The 15,074-nt window shown below is 35.5% G+C and overlaps 1 protein-coding gene across 1 annotated transcript in view; it reads left to right on the top strand.

Moving 5' to 3' along the window:
* Positions 1-15,074, top strand: part of IFT81 (intraflagellar transport 81) — an 84,307-nt gene that overhangs the window by 22,572 nt on the left and 46,661 nt on the right. The window contains exon 11 of the mRNA XM_047088175.1: positions 3,389-3,535. Coding sequence (XP_046944131.1) covers positions 3,389-3,535 — 147 coding nt within the window. The remainder of the gene's footprint in view (positions 1-3,388; positions 3,536-15,074) is intronic.

Consider the following 15,074-nt stretch of genomic DNA (forward strand, 5'->3'; position numbering starts at 1 on the left):
CGAGCCCCACATCAGGCTCTGTGTTGACAGCTCAGAGCCCAGAGCCTGCTTTGGATTCTGTGTCTGCCTAGCTCTCTGCCTCTCCCCCGCTCATCCTCCATCTCTCTCTCTCTCTCTCTCAAAAATAAATAAACATTAAAAAAAAATTTCAAGTTCATCCATGTTGTAGCATGAGTCAGTACTTCATTCTTTTTGTTACTGAATAATATTCCATTGTATGGATAGATCATGTTTTGTTTATCTATACATCAGTTGATGGACATTTGGGTTATTTCTACCTTTTGGCTATTATGAATAATACTGCAGAGGACATTCTTGTACAAGTGTTTGTATGAAAATATGGTTTCATTTCTTAGGAGTGGAATTGCTGGTTCATTTGATAATTCTGTGTTTAACATTTTGAGGAAATGCCAGACTGTTTCCAAGCCAGTCCTACCAACAGTGTATGAACACATTCATTCCTCCACATTCTTGCCAACACTTGTTATTATCTGCTTTTTCCTTTTTATCATAGCCTTCTTAGTTGGTATGCTTATTCCAGTTCACGGTACATAGTATCCCACTGAGTGCTTATACCACCTTTCATTCAGCCAGTCACTAGTTGATGGACATTTGGGTTGTTGCCATTCTTTTGCAATTGCAAGTCATGCTTCCATGAACAGATTTTTGCCTATGTCTTTGCACATGTTTGCCAGCGTTATCTTTAGGATATAGTCCCAGAGGTGAGATCGCTCCATCAAAGGGTAAATGTGTATGTAACTTTGTTAGATGTTGCCAAATTCCTCTCCATAGAAGTTGCAGCATTTCTTGTTCCCACCTGCCATGCAAGAGAGTGCCTGCCTCCTCACTGCCTCCAATATGTGGTTGAACTTTTAGAGTTTTGCCATCCTTGTAGATAAGAGATGGTATCCTGTGATAGTTTTAATTTTTACTTATCTTATTATAAACAAGGTTGAGCATCTTCTCACATGAGTAACAGTTGTTTTAATTCTTTTTCTGTGAATTGTCCCTTCATGTCTATATCCCCACTTCTCTATAGGGTTGTTGGCCTTTTTTCTTTATGTATTAGAAGTATTTACTCTTTGTCTGGTTTATAATTGTAACGTTTTCCTCCAGCTTGGTGTTTGCCTTTTTATTTGTTTATGGTGCTGTTATATCACCATGGGAAAGTTCTTCATTTTTATGAAATCAAATTTAATAGTTCTTTCTCTTATTATTTTACGTTTTGAGTCATATTTAGGAACATTTTTCCCTCTTGTAAGTTATAGTGAAATTTACTCAGGTTTTCCTTTTGGATTTCTATGATTTAATTTTTTATATTTAAATCCCTGATTTATTTAGATTTTTTCTGGTTATATGCTATTTATTGTATATGGCTATCCAATTATCTAATTGTCCTAATATCAGTTAGTAAAAAATACATTTTTCACCTATGGATTTGAGATTCTGCCTTTGTTTTATTTCAAATTTAAGAATGATACTGGATTTATTTGTGTATTTTCTATTGTTCCATTGGCCTGTCCAGGTACACATATTAACTTATTTGCAGAAGCTTTATAGTCAAGTTCATTTTTTTTTTAACGTTTATTTATTTTTGAGACAGAGAGAGACAGAGCATGAATGGGGGAGGGTCAGAGAGAGAGGGAGACACAGAATCCGAAACAGGCTCCAGGCTCTGAGCGGTCAGCACAGAGCCCGACGCGGGGCTCGAACTCACGGACCACGAGATCATGACCTGAGCTGAAGTCGGCCACTCAACCGACTGAGCCACCCAGGCGCCCCAACTTTATAGTCAAGTTCAAATAACTGATAAAAGTACCCACCTTCACCTCCAATTGCTCTACTTTTTCAGGGTTTTCCTTGCAATTCTTGTTTGTATGTTCTTTCAGTAAGCTTTATTACCAACTTGCCTAGCTCTTGAAAAAAAAAACATAGTTTTTAATTATTGGGTTTGCTTTATATTTATCAGTTACTTCAGAACTTACATCTTTATGATATTTGATCTTTGTGATATGATATTCTTCCCATCTAAGAACATGTTATGTGTCTCCATTTGTTCAAGTTTATGTTTTTTGTCTTTCAGGAGTGTTTGTTTTCCTCAAAGTTTTGGAACTTCTCTTGGCTCCACATTTTATTTTTTGCTTTTATAACTGAGGGCTTTTCCTCCCTTATGTCTTCTGACTGATTTGTCTATGAATACTACTGATTTGTTTACTATGGTTTTCCCATGGTTTCTCTTCTCTTTTTTTTAGACATATAATCATATACTATGAAAACTCCAACTTTTCCTGTCAAATTCTTATGCTTCTAATTGCTTTCTCCTGTCTAATGGTATGAGCAAATACCTTCAACACAATATTAAATTATAGTAGAGATAGTGGGCGTTTTTACCTTGTTCCAGACTTAGTGGGAGATACTCTCATGTTCATTAAATAAGATCCTGTTTTGGACTGAGGTTTATATTTATTTATTTTATTGTGTTAAGGAGGTATACTGTCAATTCCTGTATGCTTCTGGTACTCATCATTTCCTCTCTCTTTTTTTGGCTGGAATAATTCTATGGAGAGAAACATTCCTTCGTCATCTGTCTTTTCATTTTTTAGACAGAAAGAATAGACTGGTTTAAAGGGTTTGTATTAGAGATTTCCCCTCTCCTGTCAAGTTTGTGTGAAGAAAATATTTGTACTATTTCACTTAAGAAGACAGTTTGGCTAATGTTTTTCTTACACTAGTACAGCTGTGGTTCATTTGAGGAAATCCCCCAAGAGTTGCTAAGTAATGGAAAGTGCTGTGTTCATGGCTGAGAACAGCCATTTGGATTGTGTAAACATTTGCATAATTCCGGTGAGTCAGATGTTTGGTTTTAAACCTGCACTTCATTTATTAGAATGCCCCAAATATAATAGATGTTTTAACATTTCATTTTAAAAGTATGGCTATTGAATTTAGGTAAGATAACCTGTGTTGTAGTTTTGAGAATAAAACATTCTTGTTTTCTTCTGGTGAAAGGAAAGCTACCATGAAGAAAAACACTAGAATTAGGGATAGCTTCTATTTGCTTACCTAGAAAGTATCTTCATTAACATTTGAGTGTTACATGACAATATTTGAATATGTATAATACTATTGTATTTTTGTTTCTCTGCTGATATAGCGGTATTTTCAGGGCTTTTGTTTTCCAAAATGTCTTTGGGTTGATATTTAATATACATTACATGCTCATATTAAACATATAACTAGTGATGACAGGTAGTAGGGTATTGGTTAGGAGAAGCCAACCAGATATTGAAAGTTTAGCTTGGGAAAATCTAAAAAATAAATAATTTCACAAGATAATAGGAAGTTGATTGTATGTCTAATTTCACATTCATATTTTATACTCAATTAGGCATCCATCATTTCTCGTAAAAAAGAAGGCAAAGCTGAGGAACTTCAGGAAGCGAAGGAGAAGTTAGCCAGCCTAGAGAGAGAGGTATCAGTGAAGACAAATCAGACCCGCGAATTTGATGGTACTGAAGTTTTGAAGGGAGATGAGGTAAGTTGAGGTATCTAATGGGACAAAGTTATGAGTATTGCTTGTTTGAAACCATTCATGTGTTTTACTTTTTTGGTTTAAATGTCAGTAATCGAAAGTTCATCTTATTTTATAAAACCTATTTATTTAAAACTGAAAAGTCTTTGCAATGGTATTAAGATATTCTTGATATATAATGACATAGATCTTAGTGATTTAACAACATAATATTCCAAATTTTCCCTTTTTAATTGGGTGAATTTATATTGGATTTATTTATTATAAGTATTAAGTTATAAAAGTAAAACAAAATGACTAGGAATTACCAGGTAAGACAAAAATTCATATTCCTTGATAAATGTAATTCCATAAAGGGCTGAGAAAATATCATCACTCAGTTACTTTGTCAATAATGTGTATTTGGCCACTGAGACTGGTACCATTTAAATGACTTCATTGTAGGAGTACTACATGGCAATGAGAAAGAATGAAATATGGCCTTTGTAGCAACGTGGATGGAACTGGAGAGTGTGATGCTAAGTGAAATAAGCCATACAGAGAAAGACAGATACCGTATGTTTTCACTCTTATGTGGATCCTGAGAAACTTAACAGAAACCCATGGGGGAGGGGAAGGAAAAAAAAAAAGAGGTTAGAGTGGGAGAGAGCCAAAGCATAAGAGACTCTTAAAAACTGAGAACAAACTGAGGGTTGATGGGGTGTGGGAGGGAGGGGAGGGGAGGTGATGGGCATTGAAGAGGGCATCTTTTGGGATGAACACTGGATGTTGCATGGAAACCAATTTGACAATAAATTTCATATATTAAAAAAAAATAAATGACTTCATTGTAGATGCTTATAAATTTTAAAAATACAACTATATCTAATGTTGCTATATACTTAAATTTTTGAACAATGTTTCAATAGCTGTTATTTCATTTATCCTTCTTTCAGACTCATGAGATTAGTAGGACAAGTAATATTGTCATTTATATATATGGCTAAATTTAAGCACCAAAAATATAATTCCCCATCTCATTTTCATAAAATTAGCTCAAGAATGAATGAATGAATGAACGAATGAAGCAAAATATCTTGTGTGAAGGACAGCGCTTTTTTTTTTTTTTAAGCAAATCAAGAGATAGGTATAGGTTATATTTTAATTCCTAAACATTGCCTATGCTTTACCACTTCCTACAGCTTACTTATTTTATATTAGCTACTTAGCTACTAGGCCTCAGAAAAAGCTACTTTGAAAAGCTGCTCACATCCAAACTTCAGTTTTGGCTTTGAATAGTTATAGAATTCATACTGTTACAAATTGGCAGTGAACCTTCCCTGTGCCAAACACAAGTGAGTTGTTCCCATGGTGCCACTTTTCTCTGTGGTGCTTGTGATTGTAGTCTCCCAATATGCCTTTAGCTTTTGGGGAAGTAGTAGATTTCAACAGTCAGCACTTGACTGAAAAATTCCTTTGGCTTTTAACATCCACGTCCAGATTGCTTTAAGAGATGGGAATATTTTAAATGTTACTTGGAAGCCAACAGGGTGTGCTTTGTGACATCCTTGCTATCCGAGGGGAGAAAGGTTAATTATGCAACAATCTAGTTTTATAAGAGGCCATGCTTCCTCCTAGCATTTTTGTTTTTTCTTAAGAAAATGCTGCCCAACTGACAAGAAATACTAATTGCTATGGCCACAGTTGGCATGAATAGTGCTTATAAATTCAGTGTTAGATATTCCTTCTATGCAAATGTGAGGGTATAGAACGTACTGTCAACCTATTAGGTTTTATTTTTGATAAATTATGGTGAATAGAAGTGTCTGATGACAGAAAAAGGCATACTTTTCTTAAAGGGAAAAAGGTAACTTTGGAAATGAGGTCAACCTAATTTTTAAACAGTATCTGGTCAGAAACTAGAACAAATTAAGTAAATCATTTGGCAGTTACCTAAAAGAACAGAAGGTATTGGGGAACATTAAGCATAATTTTGTAAAGAACAAATCTTGGTAGACCAGTTTTATTTTCTACTTTGATAAAGTGGCAGACCATATGGACAAAAGGGAGGAAGTTTGTTATACTTAAAATTATATAATATAGCTGGACTTCACTGAGGTTTCATTTGGTATCACATGGTAATCACCAAAAAATCGTGTTTTTTTGCCACCCATCTGTTAACACAGTTGGTGAGACGGCATCGAGAAGTAGTAGCATGGTATTTGGAAAGAATTTCTATGGCAGGAGTCACAAATAGGAGAACAAGGAAGGGCGGGCTAACATTTATTGAGCACTGTTTATACAAGGCTCTGTGCTAGTTGCTTTACAAACACACACTCCTTTACTTCTTGTGTTCTTATTCCTGCTGTTCCCATTTTGCAGCTGGGTGAAGCTCAGGGAGATTGTAGATGCACTTCGAGGTAACAAGTGGCCAAGCTGGAATCCAGGTCTCTCTCACCTGTTCCTATAGACCTGAGCAAATCACTTCTCCATCTGTAAAATGGGGATGATTGCTCTTCACTGTCATTATGAAGAACACACAAAATAATGGATGTCACAGCTTCCCAGTGAACATATAACATCTGGCATCCAGAAGTCATTCCTATGGGTCTCATGTCACTGCATGTGTGAGAAGCGGTGTAGTGGAATGGTTATGGGCATGGGCTCTAGGATTTGATTGTTGGACTGCAGATCCTGGCTTTGTCATCTTACTGGCTGGGCAACATTGGGCAGATTCCTTAACCTCTTTGTACTCAGCTGTAAAATGTGACTTTTATCGCTATATACCTCCTGGAATTATTACTGTGCAGATTAAACGAGTTAATACCTGAAAAGTGCTTAGAATAGCACTAGCACATGCTAAGTGCTCAATAAATGCTAGCACCTGATATTTTTATATTTTCGTCAGTCACTTGAATGAAGAGTTTGAAAGCTAAGAATATAGTTTGCAGCTTAAAACTTGAACTTAGTATTTCCCAAACTGGGTGCAATTCAGTAGAAATAAATATGAAATAGTTTCTGTTTGTGGATACACAGATTCAGGATGGGATGAGATAACACTAATGAGAGTCGTTTTAGCTGCTATCCACTGAGCAGTTACTGTGTGCTCAATCTTTAAAAACATATCGTTGGTGATGGTTGCACAACAGTGTGAATACACTTACTGCCACAGAACTGTACCCTGAAATATGGTTAAAATGATAAATTTTATACCGTGTATGTTTAATCACAGTAAAACACACATGTAATATATCCTGATTCATCCTCTCAAAACACTTGTGAGGTAAACATTATCTGCATTTTGTAATTGAGAAAATAAGATTAGAGAAGTTTAAGTAGCTTGCCTAATGTCATACAGTTAGTGAGTTGCAGAGTAAGGATTTGAACTCGGGTCTGACAGTCACAAACTGGAAACGTTAGCCAGGTAGAAACTGTACGACAGCCATTTGTTTGGATACAAACCTTCATTCCTTGATTATCCATATGTGATTGTTTGATTAATCTTTTCTTGGAAAAATTTAGGAATGTGACTGTTAATGAGGATAAATACTATACATAGAGTAATTTATATTCCTTTGTCATTTTCTTTTTAGAGGTCAGCTAGCAGTTTTTAAAGTTCAGTATTGAAGTATGCATTTTGATGCTTCCCCTGCCATTAAAGTTATTATTCCAGATGTTGCATTTTGTCTGAGAATTTTAGCTCTTCTGTTTGCAGATGACAGGTACTACAGGCATTTGTGCTTCACTAGACTCTCATTAGTATTCCCTGGATGTTTCTTATTAATAATAGATGAAGTGTCTAAAAATTCTCCTTTTTCTTTCATTGTACTTTGGTTATCATTTTAACATTTTAGTTTCATTGTATTGCCTTGCTTAATTATGGCAGTAAGCATAGGAATGTGTTTATTTCTTATTCTGCCAGACTTCTAACGTGGGTAGGAATTTCTTGAACTGTTGAAATTATCTTCTCAGTGATAGAGATTTTCTTGCCAGTCTAGTCTATCTTGATTTCTTTTTCTTCACACCAGTATTTTTCAGGTGATAAGAAGGTTAAACTTAGAGACTAGAGTCTCCTAACATAACTGAAAATTGATACTAATGAATATGTTTCTGTGTCTTGAAGTTTTTTATATTGGATTTAAGTATGTAGTAATTAAGCACAAATCTGGTTGAATTGATATTCTCAAAGAATCTTGAATGCTGTCATCTCTGAGAGAAGTTACCCAAAAAATACCATGAAGCTTCGTCCCTAATACTGACCTGTTTGCCATTCTTATCAATAATTTAGATTAATTAATAATTAATGTTTATTATGCAGTTACACTGTGCCAGGCACCATATTAGGCTTCTTATATACATTATCTCATTTTTTTCATTGAATAACTCTAATTGTTACGATAATTATTCAAGTTTTTACAATTACGGGAACCGAGGCACAGGGAGGATTTATGCTAACTCACCAAGATCACATGGCTAGTAAGTAGTGGTGCCATGATTTGAACTGAGGTGGTCTGCCTCCTAAACCCTTAATCATTTTCACATGACAGGAAGCCGGAAGGAATAGTCAGCGAGAGACAGATGATAGAATTGGGATTCAAAGTCATCTTGGAAGCCAGGAGCATTGTGCTGAAACAAACAAAATGCTGTTAATAGGATGATAAACACAATGTTGTGGAATTCAAGTTCTGTCTGCCATCTCAACATATCACCCATGAATAATGCAGCATTAGAAAACAAATTATTATACTCCATTAATAAAAATGTAATATCCCATTTATGGTGATATCATGCCTGGAATGTTATGTTACAGTTTTGGCATATGTGTTAAGAAGGACATAGTCAAGGCAGAGTCCAGGTGTAGGTGACCAAAATGGATGAAAAGTCTGGAAACTTTCGTAGAGAGAATTGATTATGTATTAACTGAGCACACACACACACACACACAAAATAGAATTGCACTTAAATTTCAAAAGGATTATGGAAAGGATGGTGTGCAGAAAAAGAGTTAACATAGCAGGCCTGAAACTGCTATTCATAGAAAATCTTGTTTGCAAGGTTGGCCCTTGTCTGGCATCTAGGAACTTTGATTTTAGAAAGATTTCCACCATTCCCCAATAAGAATTGCTCACTGTGCCTGAACTGTGTGTACAAAGAAAGTGGTTTATGTTGAACACCTGCTTTCCTTCTCAGAGCCTGGGATTTAGGTAAGGGCTAGGCAGACAGTATGCCTCTGTGGCCAGCCCCCAAGTAAAATGCCTGAGCACAGAGTCTCTAATGAACTTACCTGGTTGGCAACATTTCACACATATTGTTACAACTCATTGCTGGAGGAATTAAGGGAGAAGACTCTTGGAAGCTTGCCCCTGGTTTCCTCTGGATTTCACCTCATGTGCCTTTTCCTCTTGCTGGTTTTGCTTTTATGTTTTCACTGTAACAAAGCATAGCCAAGAATACGACTATATGCTGAGTCCTGTGAGTCCTCCTAGCAAACCATTAAACCTGGGAATGGTTTTGGGCCCCCCCCCAACACAAATCGGTTAATATTCTTGTTTGACAGAAGGCAGAATTAGGACCAATGGTTAGAAAGAAATATTTGATTGACTACTGAAAATTTTCTACAACTTAAGCTTTCTTCAGTACTGAAGCAGGCTGCTTTGGTGAAGCAGAGTGCTCCAGCATTTAAAATATTCTGACAGAACCTGGATGAGAGACATTTTAGAAGTAACATGTGCAGTTAGTAGAAGAAAGATTGTACTGGATCAATGTTTGGGGTTTTTTTAATCTTAAAAAAATCTGACTATACAAGTAATACCTGAATACATTCTTGTGGTATGAAAATGAAGCAATAGGCATAAAGTAAAAGTCTTCCTTGACTGTCTTCCACCCCCAATCCCAGTCCCTCAGTCCCTTTACCAAAGAGAAGCCACTGCTTCCAGGTTTGTGTGCCCTTTCTTTTCAGTCCTTTCTCTAAAGATAGATGTAGATCCTACCGTTCTGTGGTTTGTAAAAATGTAAATGGTATTATACTGTGTGTATTGTGCAACTTGCTCTTAATAAAATGTCTTGGAGATTTTTCCATGTCCATAATGAAGAGATTAAGAGAATTCTGTAGAAGTTAACAGAATCAGCTCTGGAGCCAGAACACCTGTGTGCAGATCTCCGCTCTGCCACCTGTTAGCTATTCAACCTTAACATGTTACCAAACTCCTCTGGGCCTCAGTTTCCTTGCCCATGAAGTGGGTGCAACTGCTGTGGAAAACAGTATGGCAATAATTCAAAAGTCAAACACAGAATTACCATATGACTCAAAAATTCCCCTCTGAGGTTAGAATCCTCATGTGGTTTTCTGTTAGGATTTTCTAAGTGCACATTATTGCTATTATTCCAAGTTATGGTAACTTCAGATATTTGGACAGGATTTTAATATTAAGTAACCTTAGTTTTCCATAATTTGGAGTGCTTTTAAAATGTTTACACAGAATTCTCTAACCTTCTGCAGGATTCAGTGTGAGAAAAAACAGGAAAACATAGTATTATACCCTAATATAATAGCTAATGGTCAGACATCTGACTCTGAGTTGTCAATAAATTAACATTGCTGTGGTCAATGTGATTTTTGAAGATAGCATAATAACTAAGTAGCATGTCTTCCAGAATATATACCCTGTTATTGTTTCCCCAGCTCATAGCCCATGGCCCTGAAATGTACTTCCATAGCACTCTGTTCCTGTGTGTTGTAACATAACACACTTAAGATCACTTGTTCAGTTTCTGCTTCCCCTGAGAAAGCAGTGAGCTCCATAGTGGCAAGATCATATCTATTGTTCACCATCATGTACTTAATACTTGGCACATAACAGACACTTGGTAAATGTGTGGAAACCTGAAAGTGTATAATGTAGTCTGGACGTGTGTATGTCTTTCATCAGAAAAGTGATAATATTAAAAATGTCTTGGTCCTTTTTAGTAGGCTTTGGTTGGTAAGAAAAGTTGTTTATATTAAGTCTTCAACCTAACCATAGTTGCATATTTCATTGTATAGATATTTCATTGTACAGATTCATTATTTTTGGATACCTGACCACACACCTAAATTTACCATTTAATCTGGTAGCCTCTGTTAATTCTTAGGTAAGTACAATTTTGCTATTTTTTTCTTTGCTCTTCCATTAAGAGAGAGACTCAGATGAGCAAAGAAAGAGCCTGTGCCTCTTGTAAATAGTTCCACATAGCTACTGATCATTATTGTCTTAGTCACCTTCATATCTCAAAATCTCTGCTTTAATTATTTGAAAAAGCAAACAAAAAATCTGCCCCAGTGATATAGTGCTGGTCCCCTTCCTAGAGCTGTCATTCAGATGAATGCCTGCCTTTGGGGTCTGAACTTTTTTATAGCAACAAACGAACCTCTGGTTAAAGTCCCACTGGCACTTCATGCAATCAAAGGTCACTCCTGGTTAATGGTGTGTGAATATAGAATCCATTGTGTTTTGTTCCCTAACCATTACAAGAAGCTCACCTGTTTTGCAGCTATGACTGCTTTAAAAATGTGCTTGGTCAAATAATGTTTATGAGAAGCTTTAGAAAGATCCAACCAGTTCATTCTACAGCTACTGATAGAAATCCTAGAGCTAAATTGCAAAGATTATGAAATCTTCTTTAAATACTTCAAAGAGAAGCACAGCGAAGATAAGGGAATCCTGGCAAGGTTTGCTGCAGCTGTCAGATCCCGAAAAATTAGGAATCAAATTTTGACACTTGTAATTGAATCATCCACCCTTCTAAGTGAGCCCAGGCAAACCTGTGATATTTTTAGAACCTTTCAAACCACATCACACTCTTTAGAGTTCATAGCAGGACCCAAGGCCCCTAAAATTTCCCAAGAGATGGAACAAAACAGAATCAAATAAATTTAGCTCAATCTGCTAGAATAGAAGTAGTGTATTTATGCATGCAATCTAGGTAATGCCACAGTTTCAACTGAAAATTTGAAAACTTTTCATTGAAAAATTTTTTGAGAGTTAACTGCTTGGACAGCCATTGAAAAATCCATTAACTCTAATATAATAACAGCTGTGCAGTGGTGATTTGATTTATAATAGAAGCATAGAGACCTTGGACGGTATGATTAACTGTGTTTCACAGATGGATGTTCCTGTGCCACAAGTTTCATTTAAGACAGATTTCTACCAGCATGTATCATATTGCTTATTATAGACTCTCTCAAAAGAATTAGCAGTTAATTATATTGCTTATGGTTGGCTTGGTGAGATTTTCTAATTTAGAGTTAAAAACATAATACTAACAGGTTGGAAAAGGTTAGAATAGTATTTGTATGTGTGTCTGTGTTGGCACTAGTTATGATGAGTGATTTGAAAAGACTGTCATTTTAACAGAAAACAAAGGTTGCTTTGAAACATTTTGTCTTGCCTTAAAACAAGTAGCAAGTCTGAGACCAGACTTCAGGGAGTCAAAATGATTTATTGGAGCATAACATGAAAAGACGACCTCTTCAGGTTTTCTACGAGTCTGAATTCAGCCAGAAGACACTGACAAATGGGTGAAAAAATCGTGACCATAGGGCATATTCATGCTACTCTTGAACAGTCATCTGACACCTAACTCTCTTGGGCCTATTTCTGTAGTTTTCCATGCTTAAAAATCATTTGATGAAATAACTGACCAAGATGTGATTTAATTAATAAATGGAAAATAGCATGCATATTGGACTAACAGGATTTGAGGACAAAAGCATTCATTCTAGTCCAGTTTTTTTAACTTGCTGAGCTTTGGTGAGTTGTATTAATTTCTCCATAGGTTTCTTTCTTTATAAAAGGGAAGTAGTGCTTTTTCAAAAAAAAATAGATCTTTATGGTTCTTGACAATATATATATTAAATGGGAGTCCTCACAGCTAATTACTGTGGAAATAGTTTCATGCTGGATATTGAGATGGAGAATTTGCAGCAGGAGCAGAGATTCTGGTTTCCGTGTAAATATCCAGAATGATGCCTGGAATCTAATAATGCTTTTGAGTTCCAGATAAGCTTGAAGAGCATTCGTAAATGGTTACATACTCAAGGAAATAAGCTGCTTTGTCCATTTAAAAAGCTAGCCCAGATTTTGATCATTATTATTAAAGGTTCTAAAACGTATTAAGTGGATAAAAGGAGAAAGAACATCTGGCAAATTCCATTTCGATCACAAAGGAGTAAAATTAGTCCTGAAGCTAGAAGCTAGCACTATAAGCCTTAATCTTATTGATCTCAGAGAATGATGGCTGTTCTTTCATAAATGACAAAGTTAGGTTACAAATGCATGTTGGTCCAAATGTTTAATAATAGCTGCTATAATGGGCCTTCCTGCACAATGTAAAGCTTTATAGTTCATTTTAATGACAAATTTGCTTGATTGACCTGCAATAGTGCATTATAGAAAGCTTTTCCCTAATGATCCAAGGATTTGTTGCTTATCTCCTATGCCAGACTCCCTTTAAAAATTATTTTTAAAATATTTTTAAACTAAAATATTTTTTAAGTTATTTAAGAAAGAAACCTTAAAGAATTCACTAATAATCCTACTTTCCCAATACAACGGCAATTTTTCTTTTTTAAAAAAATTTTTTTAATGTTTATTTATTTTTGAGAGGGAGAAAGAGTGTGAGTGGAGTGGGGCAGGGGGGAAGAGAGAGAGAGAGAAGGAGACGCAGAATCCAAAACAGGCTCCAGGCTCTGAGCTGTCAGCACAGAGTCCAATGCGGGGCTCAAACTCACGGACTGCGAGATCATGACCTGAGCCAAAGTTGGATGCTTAACCGACTGAGCCACCCTTGCACCCCACAATGGCTACTTTTATTTCTTAATTCTCTTGGTGTGTGTGTGTATACACACACTCCAAGAATATAGATTTGTAATTGCTTGCAATAGTGATTATTCTGTTTTAGCTCTAAAGAGCATCTACCACACTTACATTTTTACTTTTCTGCTTACTCTAATTACTTGACATGTCTTTATTTCTTTACTGTTTAGAAGAAACAGTACTCGTCTCTTATTTTCTAGGTACTCCTTAACTATATTCAAACAGAATGACAGACATTAATCATTATTCAACTTTTATAGAATTTTGGTGTATTTTCTAGATCTTATTTAAAAACTACCTGGTTTTATTTTAGACAAATAATCTTTCATTTTACAATGGAAACACTGTATGTTTTGATCCTCAGAGGTTATAAAAACCCTTTACACAATAATAGAGTATAGTTTACACAATAACAAAGTATTTTCAAGAATTGGCTACTGAATAATGACAATGATGGTTATTAATAATTACAGATATTTAGGTCAATAATTTGTTTTATTTTATTAAACTGTAAACAATGATAGCTTCTATTTATTGAATGCTACACTAGGCATTGGGCTAATTGCCTTATGCACATTTTCGTATCACTCTAAGTATTGTTACCTTCTTTTTTTTCCAGTTGAATTAATTGATATATAAAGACAAAAAAATAATTGCGCAAGGTCACTTTAAGTGGTGGAGCCAGGATTTGAAATTATATTTCTCTGATTCCAAAGCCCATGATCTTGACAAGTCTCTGAACTGCTTGTACTGCTCCTGTTGTACTGCTCCCGGGACCTTTAATGATTTAAGTTCTAAATGTGACTTTTTTGCTCATATAAATTATTACAACACAGAATTATGAGTACATTTAAATTTTAATCCTCAAAGTCTATTCAAAATAAAATCTATCAGCAGTTAGGTTTTTGTTGGTGATGGGCAGGTTTTGAGGTGGGTTGCACTTTTAATTTAATTATACTTTTTTTAGATTGATACAAATATGTAGTTTAAAAAGCAAAACATTACTACACAGCTCATAATGAAAATAATGATCCTCTTTCACACTCCCAAGTCCTCCTTCCTTGAGGCAACCACTCTAAATGCCTTTGGTTGTCTCTTCTAGTGTTTACTTCTACATTTCTAAATAACGTTTATGCTGAAACTTTAAAACTTCAGTTGTTGGCATACTACCGTAGGAAATAAGGATTTAGCCCTACACTCCCCATTCCCTGTCTACTCCCATACCCATCCTTTCATTCATTAGAGCCTCCCAATATAATTATAATTGGTTAAATCATTATTTAGTATATTCATTGTGATGATTGTAGAACCATAGTTTACAGCTGAGCCACATAGTATATACTCTGATTACATATCTGTTCTTGTACACTTTTTAAAAAATTAATACTGACCTCATTTTTTTTTTTTGGTTTGGTTAGTTTTTAAATGTACCTGTCACCCACTGATCTCCAGACCTTCTGATAGAACCATGCAATTTATCTTAATATGGCATATGTTCATATACAGTAATCTATTAATTACATTTTGTAAACCTTAGGTTTATTGTTCCTGGAGTCCCTTTCATTCTTCTGTTCCAGTCTTGGAAGATTTTTATGTAAGCTTGCGGTAAACCGTAGATCCATTGTAAACTGTAATCTGGGCTTTGTATTCATCATCCTGGAAATTTCTTTAGTGATTCTCTTGTTTTGGATCCCCTACTTCCCACA

Source organism: Lynx rufus, unplaced genomic scaffold (genome assembly GCF_022079265.1).
Source record: "Lynx rufus isolate CCGP_SWC_20201006 ecotype Redwood Valley unplaced genomic scaffold, mLynRuf1.p SCAF_24, whole genome shotgun sequence".
Classification (NCBI taxonomy): Eukaryota; Metazoa; Chordata; class Mammalia; order Carnivora; family Felidae; genus Lynx; species Lynx rufus.